This window comes from Berghia stephanieae, chromosome 2 (genome assembly GCF_034508935.2).
Source record: "Berghia stephanieae isolate SIO BIC M18660-M18661 chromosome 2, UCSD_Bste_1.3, whole genome shotgun sequence".
Taxonomy (NCBI): Eukaryota; Metazoa; Mollusca; class Gastropoda; order Nudibranchia; family Aeolidiidae; genus Berghia; species Berghia stephanieae.
In genome coordinates, this window is record NC_088361.1 from 118,972,088 (window position 1) to 118,996,683 (window position 24,596).

At 36.4% G+C, this 24,596-nt stretch overlaps 1 protein-coding gene across 2 annotated transcripts in view; it reads right to left on the bottom strand.

Moving 5' to 3' along the window:
* Positions 1 to 558: 558 nt before the first annotated feature.
* LOC144966414 (degenerin mec-10-like) overlaps positions 559 to 24,596 on the bottom strand; it is a 24,235-nt gene continuing 197 nt past the window's right edge. The window contains exons 1-14 of one of the 2 annotated variants that reach the window (XM_078902836.1): positions 22,868 to 23,883; positions 20,496 to 20,720; positions 19,458 to 19,701; positions 16,904 to 16,995; positions 14,915 to 14,995; positions 11,372 to 11,463; positions 9,423 to 9,586; positions 7,858 to 7,947; positions 7,272 to 7,398; positions 6,595 to 6,661; positions 5,449 to 5,506; positions 3,455 to 3,546; positions 1,464 to 1,539; positions 559 to 814 (exon numbers count right to left, since the gene is read on the bottom strand). In XM_078902836.1, coding sequence (XP_078758962.1) covers positions 617 to 814; positions 1,464 to 1,539; positions 3,455 to 3,546; positions 5,449 to 5,506; positions 6,595 to 6,661; positions 7,272 to 7,398; positions 7,858 to 7,947; positions 9,423 to 9,586; positions 11,372 to 11,463; positions 14,915 to 14,995; positions 16,904 to 16,995; positions 19,458 to 19,701; positions 20,496 to 20,720; positions 22,868 to 23,061 — 1,800 coding nt within the window. In that variant the 5' untranslated portion in view covers positions 23,062 to 23,883 and the 3' untranslated portion in view covers positions 559 to 616. Of the gene's footprint in view, positions 815 to 1,463; positions 1,540 to 3,454; positions 3,547 to 5,448; positions 5,507 to 6,594; positions 6,662 to 7,271; positions 7,399 to 7,857; positions 7,948 to 9,422; positions 9,587 to 11,371; positions 11,464 to 14,914; positions 14,996 to 16,903; positions 16,996 to 19,457; positions 19,702 to 20,495; positions 20,721 to 22,867; positions 23,884 to 24,596 lie in introns of those variants that run through there. The other variant, XM_078902837.1, reaches the window with a different exon arrangement.

Consider the following 24,596-nt stretch of genomic DNA (forward strand, 5'->3'; position numbering starts at 1 on the left):
ATACGCATTGAAAATGCAGGGGCATACTTAAAATATCAATGAACTTACCAAAATTATATGTATTTTAAAGGGTTATCTTAAATGGAAAATATATCAAAAAACAAATGCCCTGTTCTGTGTTTACGAAAGACCCCAACAATGTCTGGGCAAAAACTAAGATAGTCTCATTCCATAAAAAGAACATAATGCAATTAAGGAGACAAATGACATACGAAGATAGATAAAACAGCATTGCGTTGACCTCCTCAGCCAACAAATAGACGTTGACGCTTACACTTATGTCAACGAATACGAGGACAGCATGCCCAAGAAAGTGAAATTTCGTTAAACTTTCCTTTCTCATAAAAGGACGTGAAAAAGTTGACATGAAATCCGATGTCGACTGTGGTCAAAGTTTTTGTCAAACTCATCATTTCGTCCAAACTGTTGAGAAAGAGGTAACCCAAAACATATGCATCGTTCGTGCTCGTCTACATTCATCATCTTCATTCTCATCAATTTAGATTCTGCCACTCAGATTGTCTTTATCAAATAAATAAGTCAAATATGTGCTAAACCTTTTTTTATTTAAGAAATATTTATTCGTCAAAATAGAAACCATCAATAATGAATCATTCTACGAAAGAGGGATTTCAGATGAGATCCTTTCCTCATCCTCATTGTCTTTTTGTGTTTTGCATCGGCTTTTAATTCCATGACAACACGCTGAGATGATAAGGTTGGTAACGAGATGTATGACTTCACATAGACTTAGAAGAGACAATCCAATCCAAAGTCCGATTGACCCGCCGACATCACACAACAACTGAACCAACTGAAAAGAAAAAGTAGTTAGACAATCACGCCAATGCGACAAATGCTGTAAAACGAATTGAGACTTCCTGTCTGAACTTGATATAATGAACAAAGTGATTATTCGACCGTACGGCCGAATAATGAGACAAATGTTCCGACCGTACGGCCGAATAATGGCAGCCTATAATGAATAAAGTCCTGTACGGTTAAAGTGTTGTATTCTGACAATGATATGGAATACAAATTTTGGTTTGAAAAATCGTTCTTCAAATTTAAATATCGATCCATTAAAATGACCTTCATCTTGGCAAAAACTCTTAAACCTGGGACTAACTTTTCAAATATCGTTGGACCCTATTTTTAACTTATTTTGTCGATATCGCTGATCGGCCATTTTGTTTGTGTGGCACTACTTTATGGGTGAATTTTCCCCCTTTTAACCTTTCTTATGTTCCATTTTGATCACTTTCTCCAATATTTTTTTAAAAACTTGTTAGTTTAGTCCGAAAGGAGATCATTTTTCCAAAATTAGCAAATTAGTCAGGACAAAATAGAAATAATTATTCACAAAACTCTAGAAACTGAAAAATAATCACATTTACATGTTTGACGGCAATGATAATATGTGTTAATGTTATTCTTAAATTTTTCTTTTCGTGTCATTTTACCTTGTAACTCGGCAGCTCCCTTAGTTGTTCATAATTTAAGTCCTCGTAATAAATAGAAAGCTTCAGGAACTCTTGCCTGGAACGAAAAGTACAAACACTATACTGGATACAGACAAAATGTTAGATAAAAACATACCTGATTTTCAATTTGCTTTTAGTAATTGCATATAATACATATATTAATCCACCCCTCTCCCTAAATAGTAACGCGTAATGATTTCATGTTTACAATAATAATTTGTGACGTCAGATTATAAATCGTTAAATTTCAGTAAAAGTCAGGACTCTTTAAAAAGAAGTAGATCTATCATTTAAATGTTTTTGAAGATGTCTTTTATTCAAAGATGACGAAATAGGCATCGATTGAGGGGTAGATTAATGATTTCTTACACTCCTGCGTTTTGGAATTCGAACCTTGTTCCCAACGCGCACTCGCAAGCTCGTGCAGCGTTTGGGAACATGTCCGGAATTCCAAAAAACAAGAGTGTAAGAATTGTATACTATTCCACCCCTTTCATTGGAAAACCCTATCATTTCTTAGTTCTACGTATTCGTTGAATGATGATTCGAAGGCGTTGAATAAAAAATGTATTCAACGATTGCAGAATATTTGCGGATATTTTTATTGGTGTGAAATTTGCTGCTAAAGAAGCTGATTGGTAATTAAAAATAATCGTTTGGTGCGCATGAATACAAATCCAACACTTTTGTTTTTGGGTCAAATTGTCATTCAAGCATATGGAGAAAGATACAAACCATGGTGAATAGAAGTATAATTATAATACCATACCATTCGTTAACAGAATATCTAATAATCTTATTTGGAGGGATGGAATAAACGTATTCATTCATTTTTTGTATTTATGAAACTCGTTATATTTTTATCGTACAATAACACACACTCCCAAGCTCGTTGTGTTATTGGAAACGATAAAAACAACTCGTTTAATAAATACAAAGAGATGAAAGAATTGTTTATTATGCAATGACAGGCACACCACAATTAAATTTGAGTAGGCTTTGGACAGTTTATTTTTATATTTCAGGAAGTAGAAAAATGTTTGAAAACTGAAAAGTTGTCTTAATAACAGCAATATCGTTAGGAACAATGTTCGAATTCCAAAACGCAGGAGTGTAAGAAATCAGTAATCTAGCCCTCAATCGATTCCTATTTCGTCATCTTTGAATAAAAGGCATCTTCAAGAACACGAATGCAACCTACACTAATTGCTTGTCATCAAATGGATAGAATGCTGTACTGGGCGGTTGGAAAGCGCTTGCCGCCTTACCGTACTCGAAACCAGCTATCTAAACACTGTTGATGAACAAGAGGGGTTTTTTTTTTAATTGGAAAGGAGGGGGGAAGCAGGCAAATTAATTGAGTACACTTGTTTCATAACATGATGTACTCACAATAAGCTATAGGGCCCTTTTCCAGTTTCACTAAAGCTTGTTTGTGCACCATGATCTTACTTTTTGTTTGAAGTTGAGAAAGAAATAAAAACCCTAACGAAACAAATTAACAAAGTAACGTTGTATTCATGGTAGACACAAATACGTATTTGAAATATAATAGCTGATATGAAAATCTCAATGAATTTAAGAAATTGGGCTCATAGTCTAATCCATTTTAAACAGTTAAATGTCGTAATCTGGGGAAAAAAAAAACAACTTGCATTTAAAATGTTGACCAAAAAACTCGTCCTAATATCAACGGATTTAAATGGCTCGTCATCTTTGCAAAAACTTTCAAACCTGGGAATTGATTGCAGGCTTCCCAAGTTTGAGAGTTTCTGCCAAGATGACGGTTATTTAAATCCATTAATATTTGAAGGACGAGTTTTCTGGACAAATTTTTAAAGACATTTTTTTCCAGAGTACGGCAGTTAACTGGTTAACAGGTTAATATGAAGGAGGCACAACTCTTAAAAAGTCTTGATTATCTTTGACTAAATACGTTTAATTGTTTCCCTTGAATACCGCGTTCCTACCTCAGTTCCTCGCCTTGTTTCTGTTTCAACTCCCTGCAATCCAAATCAAAGTCATATTTCTGTCTTGCACAGACATGGCTAACATACACTTTCTGAACAAATGACATGAGATTTGAGAGCAAAATATAAACTACAAAATTCATATTTGCTTTGATTTTTCTATTGAAACTGAAGCTACTGTATTGTCATACTCAGAGAAACAAATACAAGTATATAAAATTTTGACCTTCAAATATTATGAATCGATTAAAACGCGCTCATTTTGCCGAAAGCTCTTAAACTTAGGTCTTCACTTAAGTCCCAGTTTTAAGAGTTTTTTCTCAAGATAAAGGTAATTTTAATCGATCGATATTTGAAGGACGAATTTTCTGATAATTTTTAATGTGTTTTTTCAATACACTAATAATAAGCTGTAAACTGAGTGCATTCAATTTCCCCTCCTGTTCGATAATAATTAGTGTGTCATGTCATAGCGTAGTCATCGTTAACTTATAGCCTGACACTGACCAGAATATTACGTCAAAAGACAAGTCTTTGGCCGCAAAAGAAAACAAATTGTGAGTTGTATTCAATAGTTCACCAATGGAATCACTTGTTTCCTCGACCTCTACTAACGACGACTCACGAGACGCTGCACAAAACTAAAAAAATGACGTCAAACTGCCAGTCCTAGAGGGTTCTAGCGTCAGGCTATATTATGTTAACGATGGCTACGGCTCTTCTTACGACGACTCACGAGACGCTGCACAAAACTAAAAAATGACGTCAAACTATAAATCCAAGAGGGTTCTAGTGTCAGGCTATATACGTTAACGATGGCGACGGTCATAGACGCGATACATTTCTGTAATTTACTCACAACAAACTCATGAAGCATACCTGCAAACAAAGTAAGTGTAACCTAAAACGTTTATATTACTATTCAAACATTTCTTTAGTAAGAACAAAGAGTGTGTAGGGTAACGTAGTTACCAAGAGCTCTCAGTTCTCTTAACCGCAATGCTATTGTCGCGTGCCAGGCGAGACAGCGAGGTGGGTGTGCTCCGCGTGTATCATGCGCGCTAGGCTTACTGATACAATGAAGAAAATACGAGTAGAAGACGGAAGATGCTTGGCTTCACCAAAAGCGGGAAGTGAGAGCTCTTGGTAACATAACAATCGTTACCTACACGCTCTTTGGTAAGAACTAATCATCCAACGGTGTTCTAAACGCAATAACAAAGAAACACCGTGTTGTTTCATTTTGTTGTTAGGAAGAAATTTTAATTCCGAGATAAAACCTTCGCGTTCGATTCCTGTAACTGTAAGGTTCAGCAAGGAAAACGAGTGAGTTGCACTCACTTTGCTATGATAAAACAAAAGACCGACTGAGAGGAAATGTCAAATGGAGAGAAAGACGGACCGGAGTAGAAAGTGAATGCCCTCAGTTTACAGCCTAAGGCGCGGGTTGCAAGGGAAAATCTATGTAAACGTATTTAAAAAACTACATGCAAAATTATGTGGCGTTACAGTATAGGGAATGAGATTAGCGGAAGAGTAGCTTCCCTTGATTGGAAGTCACGATCTGAAAAGTTATTAGAGAGAGAACGTCCTGTTGCTTGTGCGGTATGAGACACTTCACCGAAAGCGAGGTCGAGAGAGACGCATGCGCAAAACCATTTTGACGTTCTCTCTGTAAGGTGACGTCCAATCAAGGGACGCTACTCTTCTGCTAATCTCATTCCCTATTGTCTTTATACTTGTTTTAAACCCCTTAAGACGTCTTTTGTCAATGCCAGCTTTAAATTGATTTTGTGACATTGACATTTCCGAAAAACATATAGAGATCGATAATTTTATTGCAATATTATATTTAGATTCATATATTCAATGAATATCAAAGTTAAAGTGAACAGAGTCAAATGATCGTTAAACAGGGTTATTTTTCAGAAGTCATGCTTGAAATTTAAAGTGACAAAACATTAACAATTATGTCGCTAGCATAGTTTACTTACAGCATATTCTTTATTTGGCCAGGGTCTTGATGATATGGTCTTTACATACTTCTTTTCTCTATAATAAAGGAGCAATATAATCATCATCATCATCATCAACATCATCATCATCATCATCATCAGCAGCAGCAGCAGCAGCATCATCATCATCATCATCATCATCATCATCATCATCATCATTATCATCGTCGTCATCATCATCATCGTCATCATCAATTGTAATTTACTGTTATGAAATTTGCCAGTGACGAAAGAAGACAATGTAGGTTGCCATGGTGATGGTGGAGATAAAAAGAAAACCGTAAGTTGGTCCCAGTGCCGTAAAAAGACACCTTTAAGATATACCAATCTCATAAGAAGGAAATAGAATGTTGCGATTGTGGCGCTAAAAATATTGTAGGTAGCCAAAATGGCAAGGAAACAAAATCGTAGGTCTTCAACAAAAATTTGAAATCCGATATTTTGACTGAATACGTTGAAGGGAACGAATTTAAAAATCGAAAATACAATCTGACTTGCAACAGTTTTTCAGTTCAATTAAGATTAGGCTTTTCCCCCGATTAAGTGATTGAAACCAAACTTCCATATCAAACTGTTTACATCGACTGTTAGGCACCATGTAGTACAAGCATTATACGCCAATGTACAGGTAATTTCACGTCATAATTGAAAATGAGTCGATTTGGTTGCAAGTATTTATAAATCTGTTACCACTCAACACTTCACTGATGTCACCAAGATTATCTCTCTTATAAGTGGTGCGACACTCGCCTTCAGATCGGAAGGTGCTGGGTTCGAGTTCCGAGCGGGACAGAGTCCTTGGAAATAGACTCCTTTCTCACATTCTCTCACCGTACTCAGATGTAAAATGAGTACCTGGGCGTTAACAGTGTTGTCTATGTCCGAAAATTATTATATTGCCTAACAGGCGTCATGTCTCGTTCTGCATGTTAAATGTTGATGTTTGCTAGGATCCCCTTATATAGCGCGTTGAGCACGTTTAGTGGATATTTCGCTATTTAAAAGATCAGACTTTATTTTGATACTATAGACTTTGCAGAACATGACAAAACAGTTGCCATTGTTATCTACAGCATGTCGCGACCACAGAGGTATCAGGAGTCTTCCGTTTTCAACTACACTTACTTGCAAGGATTGTTGCAGTTGCAGCTACTTTTGTCCATATGTTGTATTTTTGAGACACAGCTTCTCTCTGGAAAAAGAATCGACTCATATTGATAGATATGTGACCCATCACCTCAATCTTGTATAGTATAGGATTGAAAAGGAAACGTTATATGATGAGCCCAAAACAATTTGGATTATCAGATCTGCTAATAAGTTCACATCGAACTCAACCTGAGATCGAGAGCTGAAGTGGAGTCTCTGGAGAGTCTCATTAAAAGGAGAAGGTGGCAATGGTAGGGGCATGTCTGTCGCAGACCTGATGAAACGCTGAAAAGAAAGGCTCTGCGATGGACACCCCAATGAAAGAGGAAGCGAGGCCGCCCCAAGGAGACTTGGAGACGTGCCGTAGAGAGGGACCTAAAATAGAGAGGTCTGTCCCGCGAGATGGCCCCAAGAATAGCAGCTGACAGGACCAGGTGGAGATCCCTTGCATCTCCTCAAGTGCCAGCAGGCCCAGAGAGGATTGAGTGAGAGTGAACACAGCCAAAAGTCTAGATCATGAAACAAAATTAGATAAATATGATTCTAGTAAGGAGAACAATAATTACTAAATGATGTTTCTGTAAATTTAATTTTCAAGCTCAGATTCTACCCTAACATAAGACCAGATTCAGACAACTGATCACAAAAATTACCTTCTCTAGACCGACAAGGTCTTACATCATCTGTAACGTTGAGTATTTTTGACAGGGTAATATCTCGAACGCCGGAGCAGCTGCAATTTTCTATGACTTGTGTTGCTTGACAAAGTTTCTGACATGTCTGTGTGGCGGGAAAAACCATTTATATCTATATATAGAAGTACAATATATAATTATATATATATATAAATGTTTTAAATCACTGTGATATAGCAAAGAGGTTGAATTCCTTTCCAACTATAATTCTTTCCATCTCTTAATGATTATAATAGTAAGGTTCAATCATTTATTTATCTATCATCTTATCTATCTACTATATCTATTTTATTTTAAAAATGAAATAGATAAATATATAATTTTAATAAGCATATGAACACAAAATTACAAATTTAGGATGTCTCCCATTCCTATGTTTACAAAAATTGTTTTAACCCCCCCCCCCCCCCCCACACACACACACACACAAAAAACCCCAGCAAAAACAACAACAAAAACCCAGCAGACTTAACAGATTTCACAAAGAACACAGTCAAGCAGTTGTGACTCGAGTTTCACTGAAACCCTTTTCGTATGTGCGTACCTGTCGGGTGTAGGCAACACCGTACTTTTCTTTGAAGTGTCCAACGTCGGAACAGTCGCCATGGGGATCCCCTAACCGTGATATATCTTGCTGTTAAAATAAAGTTATCATCATCATCATCATCATCATCATCATCATCATCATGATCATCATCATCATCATCATCATCATCATCATCATCATCATCATCATCATCATCATCAGCATCATCATCATCATCATCATCATCATCACCACTATCATCATAGTCACCATCATTGTCAGAAATCTTTGACAAATTTAAATTTTATTTGATATATTAAGACGTTGTTTTTCAATCTTTTGATCTTGGTCGCTGACTGATATTGTCTATTTATCATTAAAATAACAAAATGGGAGAACAAATATATATATATATATATATATATATATATATATATATATATATATATATATATATATATATAAGCAGAATGTTATCACTCATACTCACATGTTATTCGAACTCACAGAATCGAAAACAATTAAGTACTAAAAGACTTGATGGGGCCAAGAGCGTTCTTCTCGGTAAAGTCGTGGCCTTCGTAAAGTTATGGCCTGACAACGTAGCCATCGTTATGTTGTAAAGCGCTTTGAGCACGTTTAGTGGGTATTGTGCTATATAAAAGCTCAATTTTTTAAATTTTTTTTATTTTTATAATAGCCCGATACTGAAATCCAAAAGGACTGGCGGTTTGACGTCATCATTTGGTTTTTGCACCGCCTAGTGAGTTGTCGTTAGTAGAGCTCATGGAAAAGTTATTTCATTGGTTGAACTATTGAATACAACTCACGATTTGTTTTCTTTTGAGGCAAAAGACTGGCATTTTGACATCATTTTTTGGTAAGTATCAGGCCATAACTCTACGAAGGCCACGCTGAACTGACCAAAAAATGACGTCAAAATGCCAGTCTTTTGACACAAAAGAAAACAAATCGTGAGTTGTATTCAATAATGACGTCAAACTGCTAGTCCTTTTGGATTTCAGTGTCAGGCTATAAATAACGATGGCTACGGTAAAGTACATTAGACTAATGTGTGTGTAACCCATGACACAATGCCGTAAAGAAGTTTTTTCACTCATACGCTCAACATCCCCCCAGCTTTCATAATTAATACAAATATTCCTATTCGTACAAAAACTCTTATAAAATCAGTCACTGCCAGGTCTTCATCAACACCCGAGTTGAGTAGGGTAAATGACTGTAAAGTACCTTACAAAAGGACACAACATCGGGACCAGAATTTTCCACGACCACTGTCAAACATCAAGCCACTAATCCCGCTTAACATTGCTTGACGTTTGCGACAAGACGAGAGACCATACCACTGAGCCAACGAACATGGTAGGTATAGATAGTTTGAAGTTGACGTCACTCGGGTCTTTGTTATTGCTTTTTGCCATCAGACTATAAACGTTCAAGGTTACACACAGTTTTGTGTGTTGGTCCGTTATACTTCCGGATGGCAATGTTGCGAACTTCTTAGCCAAGCGCATACTATCTATACCGTGCTAATAAATAAATGTCATTTCCACCAAGCTTACCATCTTGAGTCCCACCACCGTATGGGTGCCTGCGGCCACAGAGAATCCCTCGTCTTCGGGGAATGGGATGGTACCGGGCTCGTGAACAACAACTTGGATTCCGGTGGACGGCGTGAAGGCCTTGATGTATTCGTGTCTTTGTAGGTACAGGGTGAGATCTAAGCCTATTGGATAGCAATTCATATTTCATTTTTATAGACCGTTTCAAAAATACATGAGCATAAATTTCGATCTGTTTCTCTCGAATAGTGTTGCGTATTGTTTAAAACATATATGGCAAATCTAGATACTATTTTAGGATGCAAGGCAGCGAGCTTGAATTTTATAAATCGTTAAAAGGCTAACTTTTGAACCAATTGTTTGTGCAAAAAATTATTAATCTAGATCTAGTCAGATTTTTAAATAAAATAATAGCGCGTATTTTTCTGTGGGTTTCTTTTCGAAGCGGTCCCTCTATCAAAAGTTGTAAAAATGTGTGTCTCTAAATAAATTTGTCTTAACTGAATATAGATCTAGATTTTGGACCGTATTGATGTCATATCAATAAAAACTTTCTTCTTTAAACCTATTAGAAAATACTCTAAGACCGCTACCATAAAATTAGAGATTTTATACTTTTGACCAGTCTATATCAAATTTATGTAATCCTCTTTGGCATAAACACAAGCTATTTCTCAAAATTGTGCAATCAAAAATATGCTGTAAGCACGTAGTAATGTTCACTTTCATTTGTATGCATCAATAATGGGTATTGATAGTTATAAAATGTCGATTTCTAATAGTTAAGGATTGCCAATTCCTTCATATATAAATTCTGTATATGGATAGTATGCCCTTGGCAAAGAAGCTCACAACATTGCCACCCAGAAGTATAACGGACCAGCACACAAAATTCTGTGTTACCATGAATTTTTATAGTCTGGATAACACAGTTAAGTGAGAATTACTCATAAACGTAGATGGCAACAAACAATAACAAGGACACGAATGACGTCAACTTCATTCTATCTATACATCATAGAAGTTTCAATTAATCGAACATTCCATTTAACAAATTCCTTCAAAATGGATAAGCGCAAAATTCATAATTTTGATTCTGTACATCTACGATTTGTGATCCTTACCAGTATTTGATTTTGATGTAGACGTCTAGCTGTACTAAGCGAAATCCTTTCCTATTGTTTTAAAATTGATGAAAACAATTTTTTGAATTCAGACAAATTGATTCAGAGGCTCATACAATTTTGTGCAGCTGTGCATTGATGGACAGTTGAGAAAAATGAAAAAAATGCCCCACTTATTAAAATCTGACTATAGTAAGGTGAAGTGCAATCGAAGAGTATTTCGAGGAGGTTGTGTGTGTTGGACCCGCGATCTCCAGTAGTCGGTGAGAGAGAGCTCTAGTAATGACCTGAGTTTGATACGATTTTTTTGGGGATCGTGGATAGCTCATACGTTAGAGTCACGCTCTCACCGGCCAGGAGGAGTTGTCGTACCAATAAGGTTCAAACCCCCATCACCGCCGCGAAAATTTTTTATTCTCTATTGTCTTCTGGCACTTTTCTACTCACTTCATCTCTTAGTGCAATCGAAGCCAGTGTGTCGAATTACAACGACATTTATCAGACGGTGAAAAAGATACGAGCCAAAGAGTGTGATCATGAATTTTGAAACCGACTATAATTATTTAGTATTTTGAGTCAGTTGGTTTTCTTGAGGCTCACAAGTTTATGATGAATCTGCTAATGCTGCTGATATTCATACTGATGATGATGATGATGATGATGATGATGATGATGATGATGAAGATGATGATGATGATGATGATGATGATGATGATGATGATGATGATGATGATGATGATGATGATGCATGGGTCGACCTTATCAATCTCAATACTCAATGGCAAAGCTGGTTCTTTATATATAATTATAATAGAATTCTCTGACCTGAAGACGGGCCGTCGTTTGAAACAAGAAACTGGTCGTACTGCAGGGTATAACAATTTCCAAAGGCGCTTGAGGAAACACGCTTGAAGTGACTGTCATTTGATAAAGCAAAACATTAGATACATATATATTGATGATATTTATCTCATCTACTCATTTATTTCATCGAATAATTAATCTATTCTCTGATCTGTAGCCGTTTCTTCATTTGGTTATTCCCTGATGATGTTTTACAGTGGCTTTTAAAACTCAATAAACGTATATACTTTTAATCATAATAAATCTAACTTTATTGTTGTCGAAAATAAGTGAGGGTAAAATTTATGTTATTCATTCTTTATCATAGTAAATGCGATCTTCTTGGACGAACACGAGCCAAATTTCTCTATTTCCTTAATAAATTTCTTTATAGAGTAAGTTCACGTGCGTGACCACTCTCTTGTCATGTAAAGTGGTGGCCGGTCGATAGAAAACGTATTATTATATTAAACAAATCAAACATTTTATTGATATTTAATTCTCGACATAATATTCAGGAACGTGGAACACCTGCCTGGTCTTAATGTCGGGGGAGTGAATATTAATAATCTCCGTTATGCTGATGATACAGTGCTTATAGCAGAAACTGAACAAGATCTACAAGCCATTGTAGATATAGTCAAAACTGAAAGTGAAAAGTTTGGCCTGCTCATGAATGTGAAAAAAAAACAAAGACAATGCTATTTAGCAAGAGAAAAAACAATGGGAAAATATCAATTGAAATAGATGGAAAGATCATAGAGCAAGTAAAGTCATTCCAATATCTAGGAGCATTATTGGCAGAAGAAGGAAAATGCGATGCAGAAATCATCAGACGAATTGCATTGGCTAAGAGTAAATTTTCAAAAATGCATTCCCTAACCACATCTCACGACCTATCACTTATCACAAAAACACGTCTGGCAAAATGCTACATTTGGTCAACACTACTTTATGGATGTGAAACATGGTCTCTGACAAAGACACTAGAAAACTAACTCAGAGCATTTGAGATGTGGACCTATAGAAGAATTGCAAGGGTATCCTGGAGGGAAAAGAAATCAAATCATCAAGTACTCCAAACTTTAGGAATAACATCAACAACGATCATTTCAACTATTAGAAAGAAGATAACCCGATATTTCGGCCACATCAGAAGGCACGACTCACTACAGAAGACCATTGCAGAGGGAAAGATAGAAGGCAAGCGTGGTCGAGGACGAAGAAGGACAAGCTGGCTTGGAAATGTCGCAGCGTACGTAGGAAGCCCCATAAATCAATGTGCGAAACTCGCAGATGAGAGAGAGAGCTGGCGAACCATGATCTCCAACGTCGTGTCCGACATGGAACATCGGTGAAAAAAAATTCTCTACAAAAGTGACCACCGCATACTCATAAAGATGAAGTCTAATACGATAAAGAAGAGTGGAACAGTGTTCCATTTTAAAACTAAGGTTTCATGACTAGTATCAGACAATCGTCCAGATGATGTTTGTTGTGCAATTGTTGGAGTGGCATCAGTAGCTGAATCGGGTTGATATAATTTAAAATCATTGCATCAATCCTTGACTTCAAGTGCGTGAGCATGTCTCTATTTGTCTGAAAGCCTGTCAGCCAAAAATACAAGCCCAGTCCAATGACATAGTATTTCAACGACAAAAAATGGTTCTTACTTAGTAAATAGTAAATAATGAATTTATATAGCGCCTAAACATCCATGTTAATCGTGCTCTGCGGCGCTTTACATAATAAAAATGTTTTAGAATTAAAAAACAAAAACAAAAACAAAAAAAAAAAATCACGACACTAGATCTACATGCATGAATACATAAACAAAATCTAAGCAACACCTATTTCATTTTTTTTAAAAAGCCTTACGGAACAACTCAGTCTTCAGACATTTCCTGAAAGATGATAAATTTCCACAGGACTTTGTCCGAGGACTGAGTGCGTTCCATAGGATTGGAGCAATGGATGAAAAGGTTTGTTTTTTTTGTTGTTTTTTTTACCGAAAGTGGATTTTGAGGTGGTAACCTTATTATACATTCTTTTTTTTTAATTCCTGGTTTGTGCTACAATTCTACTACCATTTTGGTTTAATCAATAGACCGTTACATGGAGCCTCTCCATTTTACGCTATTTCACGCTAATGGACATGTGTGCGTCGGTTATCACGCCATGAGTTATTTTCTCTTTCCAGTACGATTTCAAATTAATTAATTGAGAGAGGAAACCGCTTGATTCAAAGATGAAGTATTAATAATTTAAGGCATCCTTTCTTTCCATTTAAAGTGATTAATCGCGCTATCAATAACATTCATTAGATGGAACTGAAAGTAAATAGATTTTGCAATGCGGTTGTGTTGTAATCCATTTATCAACGACCGTTGGTGGAAGAAATCCATGGAAAAATCTCTCTCTCTCTCTCTCTCTCTCTCTCTCTCTCTCTCTCTCTCTCTCTCTCTCTCTCTCCCTCTCTCTCTCTGTGTGTGTGTGTGTGTGTGTGTATTGGTACGTAATAGTGTGCGTGTCGTATAAAATAATATCAATTAAATGTGTTCAAAATACTTAACGAGTTGTCCCAACACGGGGCTAAACGTGAGGCAGCCTTCGTAGCTACTGTATTTCTTTTCCAGAAAAATCGTTGTCACCAGCCAGGCAAGCATCTTACATTTGTATAATAAGGTATACAATAGTCTTCAACAGTCGTAACGTCACTTCCTTCCTAATGACGTATGGTAACTTAGTAACACTGGCTCTAAACTATCGGAACAATGGCGGACGCCGTATGAAATATTTCTCCGGCGAGCCTAAACGCGTATCCAGAGGAAAAAAACCCCATCAATTTGATCACGTTTTGACTTTTACACATTCTGATCACAAGGCATATGAAAAGGGAATGAAAAGTTCTAGCCAGCATGAAGAATAAAAAGTAATGATTTTCTTTGTTTAGAACCAAGATGGCCGCCGTTGCCGGGCGCGTGACATCAGACTACTGAATCCAATTGTGAATATCAAATTTAGAAATTAAGGAGTAGGAACCGATAGCACATCTGACCGATAATCAGAAGGTCTGAGGTTCGATACCCGGTCGAGGTCGACAGACTTTTTGAGATGGCTTTTTTCCTTGTATTTTTCTTTCCTGCTTTGTCTGGCACCTTTCATATACATATACAATTGTGTGTCACTAAGGTGTAGCTCAAGGTTTCGACTCAGGGAAAGGTAGCCCGACAAAGCCGTGGGCCTATGGAAGTTTATCGTAGTATCTATAGTGTTAAACGGACAGTAGCGATGCCTGCCACCCTTTGGATCAGATGATAGTTTGTGGCAAGGAACTTTCCAAGTTAACCCCAAATATATATATTATATATATATATATATATATATACATATATATATATATATATATATATATATATATATATATATATATACGTGTGTGTGTGTGTGTGTTTGTATGTTGCCAATTAGTTATTAATTGTATAATTTGAGCTGTGATAATAAATATAAATTGTTCAAACTTGCCCAGGTTTGCATTTTCGGCCAACTACGTCGCAATGAATATGCATATGTCTGAGTTGATGCCCCATTCTCTCTCGGGTGTGGCTGTAGAAGCAGACCAAAACACACAAAAAAAATCAATCATAACATAAATGACAAATCGTCTATAAACGATATTGATTCTATGACCTTCCCATCTATTTTTAGAATTCCCCCCAAAAATTCACACCCACCCCCGCAAAAATAGACATTTCTTACTCAAACAAAAAGTAACAAGTGAGCTCTACAACACAGTGTTTAGTATTTATAGCTGTAATCAAAGATTTTCTTTAAATTTCGTGATGTACAAGAGAAATCAGAATGAGAAAATTGTTGGTTACATCGTAACGAATGTGACGATTTTCCTATGGGTAGTAAGGAGAGGGTTAAAATAAAATACTCACAACATCCGCCGGCCGGATATAACACTGTGTATAATGTTCATAGTCTGATAGATACCATTTAGTGAGTAATTCTCCTAAAGTGGCTGACTAAATAAAATAACAAAGAGCTGAGTGTCGTCAATTTTGTTCCTTTTATAATGCTGGGGTCAGCCTGATGCTTTTAGTTGAAGTGACAGCTTGTCATTGAACTTTGAGTAAGGATAAATGTGACCAATCATCTCAACACGGTATAATGTCGAGCGGTTTCATGTCCGAAAGGCACCGATTTCGAATATCCGCTACAATGTGTGGCTTGAGCAAGTCACCTCGCCCTAGCTCAGTTTTGCTGTCCGCAAGGCATGCCGATGAATATCCGCTACATTGTAGTTCCATAGACAAATCGGCTACATCAGTATATGCGTAAATACGATCTATCAAATACTAATACCAAATATAAGTATCCATAAAATAAAAATAGTAATAATAAATAATAGTAATTTAATAATATAATATGATATAATAATAGATATAATAATATATAATATATAATAGATAATATGATGATGTGATGATGATGATGATAATAATAATAGAATAATAATAATGTGAATGATGATGATTATTGTTATAATGATTGGATATAATGAATTGAATATATATAATTAATCTATTAATTAATATATTATTACATTTTAGAATAGATTTATTATATATTAATATATTATTATAATTATTATTATATATTATTATTTATTATTATTATATATTATTATTATTATTATATTATAATTATCTATAATATCTATTATTATTATTAATTATTATTATTATTATTATTATTATTATTATTATATTATTATTATTATTATTATTATTATTATTATTATTATTATTATTATTATTATTATGATTATTATATTATAGTTTGCTTTGCTTTATTTTTTATTTATATACTTTGATTTATTGATTGAAATATTATTATATTCATGTATGAGTTATATTGGCAAAAAACAAACCTTTGAATTGAAAAATTGAATATATTCCGACAATAAAAACATTTTGAATTGAATTAAATTGAAAACATTATTTATAATATGAGCAGGCAAAACGTTTTCCTGATCATTTCATTATGACAAGGTGTCATGTTAGGTATCTTAAATGTGATGCTTTGTCTTGTTTCATCTGTGTTACTGCTGTTTAAGGTTAATTGAAAATTAAAAGCCGTATTATGTCGGGACGAATAAAATGATTGAAATTTACTTCATAGCCACAGATAATATGATGACATTTGAAGTCGATTTCTACTCGTTCTAGTGGAGTTCAAATTTAATAATTTATTACATAGCAAAAGCCTTTAAGTTCGTGCTTCTTTCCATTTAATTTCCATTCTACATTCACATTCTACATTCAGGATCCTATTCATCCTCACATAGACTCATACCGTTTTGAGAATATGGGACATATTTAATTGTTCTTATTTTTCATAAATTTGAATTTTAAAAAATAATAAAAGAATTGAGAATGTGGGTCATACTGTTATTATTTTTCATAAAAAAAAAAAAAGAATTGCGTTTGACAACAATTGACTCACAGCGATTCGGCACCATAGAGTATTTGGAATACAGAGTGACATTTTCTAACTGATGACATCGTTTGGTCTTTTCCCTTTTCTCCCATGTTGTCCTGGAATTGATCAATAAGCTTGTGTATCGTACAGAATAATACAAAGTGATACTACTAGGTTGCCAAAAGCTGTGGACTGTAAAAAGTAATGAACAGAAATGTATATAGCGGCTTAAAAAAAGAGCCAAAGACCAAAACACGGAACGTTTCAGACTCAAAATCCTTCTTCAGCCAACAACAACAACAACAAAAAACAAACAATAAAAACATAAATACTCCACCGAAAAAAAAAGAACTGAATCCGCCTAGGAATACAGACGCTTCAATTCTTACTACATTTTTATTTATTTATTTTCAACTTTCCTTTGCTTATTTTTTTACTGACGAAGGGTTGGTACCCGAAATGTCCATTGCCTGTATTGTTCCTATCCGAAGCCTTTCCATTTTTACCTTTTCGTTAGTATGTTTACGATCCCTAGCTTCAGGCAGCCCCCACCGATTGACTTGTCATCCACCATCTCAATTTAGTCATTATGCCAGTTAAACCAGATTCCAGAAATTTGATTTAAAGTAAAAACGAGAAGAATTACAAAATTTGAGACTGTTTGAAATTGTTTGATAAACGATATCCATTCTTCTCAATGAAGTAAGTTATGAATTCAAATGAATTTTCATAATTCAGACCTTAAAGTCAACTTTCAATACCTAATTCACCCCGCAAATAAAGCAATGTCATTCTGCTTTGAACAATTTGGGACAAACACGAAAAAAGCCCAGTCAACTCATTGCCAATAACACTGAAAAACGATCTCAATATAATATTGCCAAAGATCAACCTCTGGTTACCATCAACCATAGACTTCAACAACATCAGTCATATAGCATCAAGCAGATAGGAATAGAAATTCTTCTGCACAAAAAATCGAGAAGGCTGCGAGCAAACATCGTTCGACTTGCAGCAACAGCTTGAAGTCATCGTCATTCGGTCCTACTAATTGCCGTCCGGCGGCCCAGGAGAACCGTCCGGAGGTCATCTAAAGCATTTTCAAGCCATCCGGATGCCCTATGACATGTACGAACCTTACTGAAAATGTCATGATTGAAATGGAATGTAGATTTGTCTGAACAAGTTAATCTTTTATTGATGCGATGTATAACAAGTAATAGCTGATGCACCATACAATGGGGATAATAGGATGCAATGGCTAGTCATATAAATATTAAAGCTATGGAGACTTAACGTATCAGATCTTAGTTGAATAATATAGGTCACATTTATGAATATGCCTGGTATTTATGGTGGGTTCGAAGTTCCAACTGTTGTCATTAAGCTTTGAGATTTTTGATTTAGCGCACTCTCTACTAAATATACTAAAAGCACTTTATAATGTGTCCTAAACTAGCAGGAACAAAAAAATTATTTTAGAAACTAGCATTGAAACTAAGGAAAATAAAGCAAAAAGACGGTTGGATGCAAAATACAAAAATTAAATATCCAATCATATAATAATACGGGAGTGGAGGTGGGGGGGGGGGGGTAGGCGAAGTATCCCCGCTTCAAGCAATTTCGTTCTTTTTTCATTGGACAATATTATCAATTCCCAATTTGCTCACTTCGGACAACAGGGGCGATTCCTGTTGAATCAGACATAATGTTTTGTGGATTATCTATATTCCTTCCTGTAATGCCTAGACAACGGTATCTGATGGTGCCGTGGCGGAAGGGGTAATTATATTTTTTTCTCCAAACATATAATAACAGTTAATTCAGCAAATCTGTCAAGAAATGTTAGAGGCATTACAGAAACAGACATGCCTTTAAAAATGTCATGTAAGTGCAGGAAAAAACATCCCTCATAGTTTTTTTTAAATATAGGAAGAGCCCCAAAAAAACTTGATCTCAGAGGAATCTTGGGAGCACATAAGACAAGGGGAATAAATAAAACAAAAGATTATGAACACAAAATCACCATGACTAAATGGTCAAATCTCGAAAGAATATATCCTTGAAAGACAAAGAAGTGAATATGTGGACAAGAAATGGCGAACGAGTATATATCGAAAACCTAACAACAGAAGCAGAAGAAGAGGCGTTACGACCAAAAATCACTACAAATTGGAATGGTTTCAATTTTAGGAATATTCTAGCCAACAAATTTAAGTGAAACTCAGAGAGATAAAACAGATACAGTGAGCATAGCTACAAATTGGAACGCAACGGGGGATGGATTGGTTGTGTTGGCAAAAGACAGAGAGGTAGACCAAAAAAGCTGGAGACGATCAATGGATAAAAAGCTAAAACAAAGGTTGGCCTAACCTGGATTATTATCGGTATCTATGCAGCCGATAGACAAAAATGGAAGCCCTTGGTAGATGCCTTATGTGCATCATGGCTCGACGATGATTAAGTAAGCATGAAACTGTAGCTAGCGCCTGTGTTACATGGGTCTCTTCTAGAAAGATTTCCCCAAAGGGAATTTCATTTTTATTTTTTTCAATAATTTACAAATCCCTTTACTCACTTTGCCTTTCTTTTCATTACCAGAAGTTCCATCACTTCCACCAGGTTTGGCACCACCACCACCACCCTTGCCTGGCCGAGATTTATCACCACCGCTGCCATCGGCACGACTTTCGTCCCAATCTGTATTCAGGAAGGAGTCAAAATCAAAGTTGTCAAACAGATTGCCTACATCGTCAGTTTTGAATGAATCGCCGTCGTTGTTGTCGTTGTCTTTCAGTGATGAATACGTTGTTCCATCATTTCTGCAATAAATACGAATACAAAATAAAGATCAATGAAAAGTATACAATCAAAGATAAAGCACGTCAACCAATAATCATATTAGTAGTTGCCATCAAACAAGGATACTCAAATCAAAGTTATAAAGTCCCCCGCGAGTAATTGATGATTTTTATACTAATGATGATGACGGCGACACCGATAATGATTATGATGTTCAAAATAACGATGATAATGCTGCGGCTTTTGCTGCTACTTCTGCTGCTACTGCCGCTGCTGTTGCAGCAGCTTCTAATGGTGCTCACACCACTATGTTATGACGATCCACCCAATCAGCAAATTCTTTACTGCACTCGTGCACCGTCGCAAACCGTCCGGAAGCTTCGTATCAACTAGATGCTCTGCGCTTTCGGGCTCGTTACGACAACGGGCACATGTTGGACAGGTGGAAAGTTCCCACTGATGAAACGAGTTTGCCGTTAGGCAGGTTCTCGACCGAAGCCGATTCGCTACCTCCCATTGCCTCCTCTTACTGGTGGAGAAACCTGGCAGGGTTGCAGGGACTTATGCACCATTCCCTCTCTGCTGCTGCTGCTCCTGCTGCTACTGATGATGATGTTGATGATGATGATGATGATGATGATGATGATGATGATGATGATGATGATGATGATGATGATTAAGAAGAAGAAGAAGAAGAAGAAGAAGAAGAAGAAGAAGAAGAAGGAGGAGGAGGAGGAGGAGGAGGAGGAGGAGGAGGAGGAGGAGGAGGAGGAGGAGGAGGAGGAGAAAACTCGACATTAATTCAATAACTTACGAGCTGTTTAGCTTAAACCCTGGTGGACGTTCACTTGCAGGTGGGTTAAGGGGGCGTTCCGGGTCGAAAGAGTTAATTAAGCCAGCCAACTCTGGCGAAGCACGATGGACTTGAGACATTCGGACTGGGTTAACATTACAAAACGTTACTGCTGGCAGAGGTAGAGTACTAAATTGCAGGTCTGTTGATGATGCCTTTTGGTAGGACGTGTACTGCAGGAATAATCTGATGAAGATAAGATTATTTAACAGTTATTCCAATTCGGCCAGTACTTCCGTTTGGTTCAACGAATGTGAAAGCTATGGAAAGAAAAATGTTCGGTTCACATGTTTTCTGGCAATCCACTTCTATGACATATTATGAATCTTGCTTCTACGTAATTCATGTGATGGTTGTGTAGCGATCTATATCAAATCGTTCCTAACTTTTCCAGGATTGTACATAACTCAATATATATTCTCACAGCGTCGCCCATACGTTATTGTTTCATTACCTCCGCATAATTTGAAGGCCATCTGCTATAGCTACGAGAATGACACTGCAGCAGTGACATCTATATGAAGTCCTAGCACTGCAGTAATAAACGTCCAGCCGATAGGCGGGAGAGCCATGTGGAACTGACCGCCCCGTGGTCAACAGGCATAATAAAAGTGTCTTAGGATTACATATGACATTCAGACTTAGTGCGTACTGTAATGGTAGGTACCTCTATTTTGGCTGTCTGTATGGCGAGTAGTAGCAGATGACCCATCACCTAGTGGTGTCGGTCATATGACATTTGGTACTCTTCCACAACGTATGCAGAATATGATTGGTCTCGAGAAAATCACCAGTCAAATCCTGGCACTTACGAATCTTGGAACATCATTGGTTTCTGTGATTCACTAACTCCAGTGATAATTCTATATAAACAAAGACCCGCCTACATCAGTCGCTCTCCCATTTTATCACCCATTCCTATCACCCACATCCTCTAATGGTGTACTCAAAATTCTACTTAGCGGGAAACATTGTGTGAACAGGGGTATGGAATAACTACATCCATCTTATAGTGGTGGACTTACATTGTATTATTATTTATATATGCCATTTAAAACTAGTATGTGTAGTGAGTAATAATTAATATTGTGTTTCGCCTGTCCGTAAGTAGAGACAACCTGTAAAATAACATAAATCGATAACTCATGTTATAAACAGAAAGTGATAATTCATGTTATCATAACAAAATATCTCATCCACTCTTTATATATATATATATATATTATTGTATATGTATATATGTATATATGTACGTATAGACGTGACAGGTTGCAGGGCCTGTAAGGCACATTAAAGCAAGGCCTCGATTACGATCTGGATATGAGATTAACCAAATCCACAATAATCGATGTATGAGGATACAACGAAGCGCATTCCGCGTTTAATAGGACTCAGTAGTCTGATGTCACGAGCGCCCAGCAACGAGCAACGTGGTTCTAAACAAAGAAAATCGGTACTTTTTATTCTTCACGTTGACTAGAACTTTTTCACATGTCATGTGATCAAAATGTCTAAAAGTCAAAACATGATCAGATTAATAATGCTTTTCTCCTTTGGATACACTTGTATGCTCGTCGGAGAAGTATTTCATAAGGGCGTCCGCCATTGTTCCGATAATTTAGAACCAGTTACTAAGTTACAATGCGTCATTACGAGGGAAGTGAAGTCACGACTGTTGAAGTCTATTGGCACAACGGGATGTAAGAATTGGAACAACGGTTTCCGAATTGGGAAAAGTGGTTAGGTCTCATGAATTAAAGCAAACACACAAATAAAGTCTAATAATGGACAAAAAGTTTCGTTCAATGGTGTTCGCATCACATGCAACAGTTATTTTCACAATTACTCTCGGTGTGTGCCTATTAGAAGTCAGATGAGCTGAGAGAGCCAATTTTGGGTGTCCGAATTGGAACACCCAATCCTATAAGAGTTCCATAATCTGCTAATCTGTTTGTCTTTATCGTGTTTCTATATTTAAAGTTTGGCTTTGGATATAAAAAGTGTGTAATGCATTATCATTACTGCATCTAAAACTGTTCAAGTATATTATTGGTCTCGTTTGATATCGATTGAAATAGAATTGTAGAAAATAATGACTGTGTACGGAGTAGACACAACTGATTTCGATACTTGAAAATTGAATAATGATAATGATAAGAGAAAAAGAAGAAGAAGAAGAAGAAGAAGAAGAAGAAGAAGAAGGAGGAGGAGGAGGAGGAGGAGGAGGAGGAGCAGGAGGACGACGATGACGACGACGACGAGGAGGAAGAGGAAACGGAGGAGGAAGAGGAGGAGGCGGAGGAGGAGGGTGAAGAGGTGGAGGATGTACTTACAGTGTCAGATGGATAGTCATTCCAATCAATGCAATAATGAGTAGAATGGTCCAAAGAGTCCTCACCACGAAATACTTAGTCCCAATTATAAATGACACCCCACTGACTGAACTCTTTTCTAAATAAATCGACAAAGCCTTTTGTAATCTTTCTTTACGAGGATTATCAAATATTTTATCATCCTCGAATCTCATATTGTTGTTTCTAATTAAAAGCACAAATAAAACACCAACCGATCCTTATCGTAACAATGGTCAGCAGCGATCGAGTAGGAAATAGCAATCCAAATGAGTTCAATGACTTGGTGCTGCTGTTGTTATTGGCATCACAAATAAATAGGGGCTGGAAACATACACGAGGTTCACACAGCACATAGTAGCACAAAACTGTGTTAGTTTTTGTATACAACAAGGGATATATTAGCTGAAAGAATCGAAGCTGCGAAAACCAGACAGTGTTGTTTTGTTGTTGTTGTTGCTGTTGTTGTTGTTGTTGTTGTTGTTGTTGTTGCTGTTGTTGTTGTTGTTGTTGGGATTTTTTCAGAGGAATGCGATAAATATTTTGGTAAAAGTAACGTTTGGTTAACCAGCACACTTGTGTCCTTCAGTGTGTGTGCTGAATGTCGTAAAATCGACAGACTCCTTTTTTTTTTTTCTTATTTAATTTTTTTTTCCCCTTATTTTCGCTGAGGTCGTAATTGACGTGTACTTAATTGAAGGTCTGATAATCCAAATTGTAAATGGCTCAATGTTGTCCTGGAAATTATTATACTCTCAAACTGACGCAAAATATTGCCCATTACAACAATGTTAAATCAATTCCGTAAATGCATTTGCTTATCAGACCTGTAAATATGCCCACGTCACTCATAACATTTTAAAAATGTAGCCAGGTACTTTTGTATGGCAAAGACCAATAAGTTAGTAAACTTTTGCTCCTTTGTTTGACTCTTTAAAAAAACACTTGTCAAAATGAAATAATAGTCTGCAAAAGAGTACATATGTTCATGCATGAATGATATACAAAAGATGTGTGTGCGAGTATGTATTTACACGCGCTTTTGCACACGTCAACTCAAAATGGAGGAAAAGAGGAAGGACAAAGGGGTGGGGAAGAGAAAGTGAGTGAGAGGTGTGAGATTTGTGGGGGGTTGGGGGGGGGAGCAGAGAGAGAGAGAGAGAGAGAGAGAGAGAGAGAGAGAGAGAGAGAGAGAGAGACGAATACATAATCCCATCCATAATTGAAAGAGTACTATTATGAATTGCGAAGGACCACAGCGATCAGTCTGACAGCGTTAAATACTAGATTACCCTTGGGTGCCATAATGCGTTGGTATTGGGGTTTTTGTTGTTGTTTGTAGCACTTATAGGCAGTCATTGTGGACAGATTATTTAGACTGTGACGAATGACATAGAGTGATAGAGAAATGAATAACAATTTCCATTAGATTTCCATTCTATGTTCCTAACAATGGTATAGGTTATTATAAATTTCCATCTATCTATCTATCTATCTATCTATCTATCTATCTATCTATCTATCTATCTATCTATCTATCTATCTATCTATCTATCTATCTATCTATCTATCTATCTATCTATCTATCTATCTAGATAGATAGATAGATAGATAGATAGATAGATAGATAGATAGATAGATAGATGGGGAGGTAGATAGATGGAAATTTATAATAACCTATCTATCTATCTATCTATCTATCTATCTATCT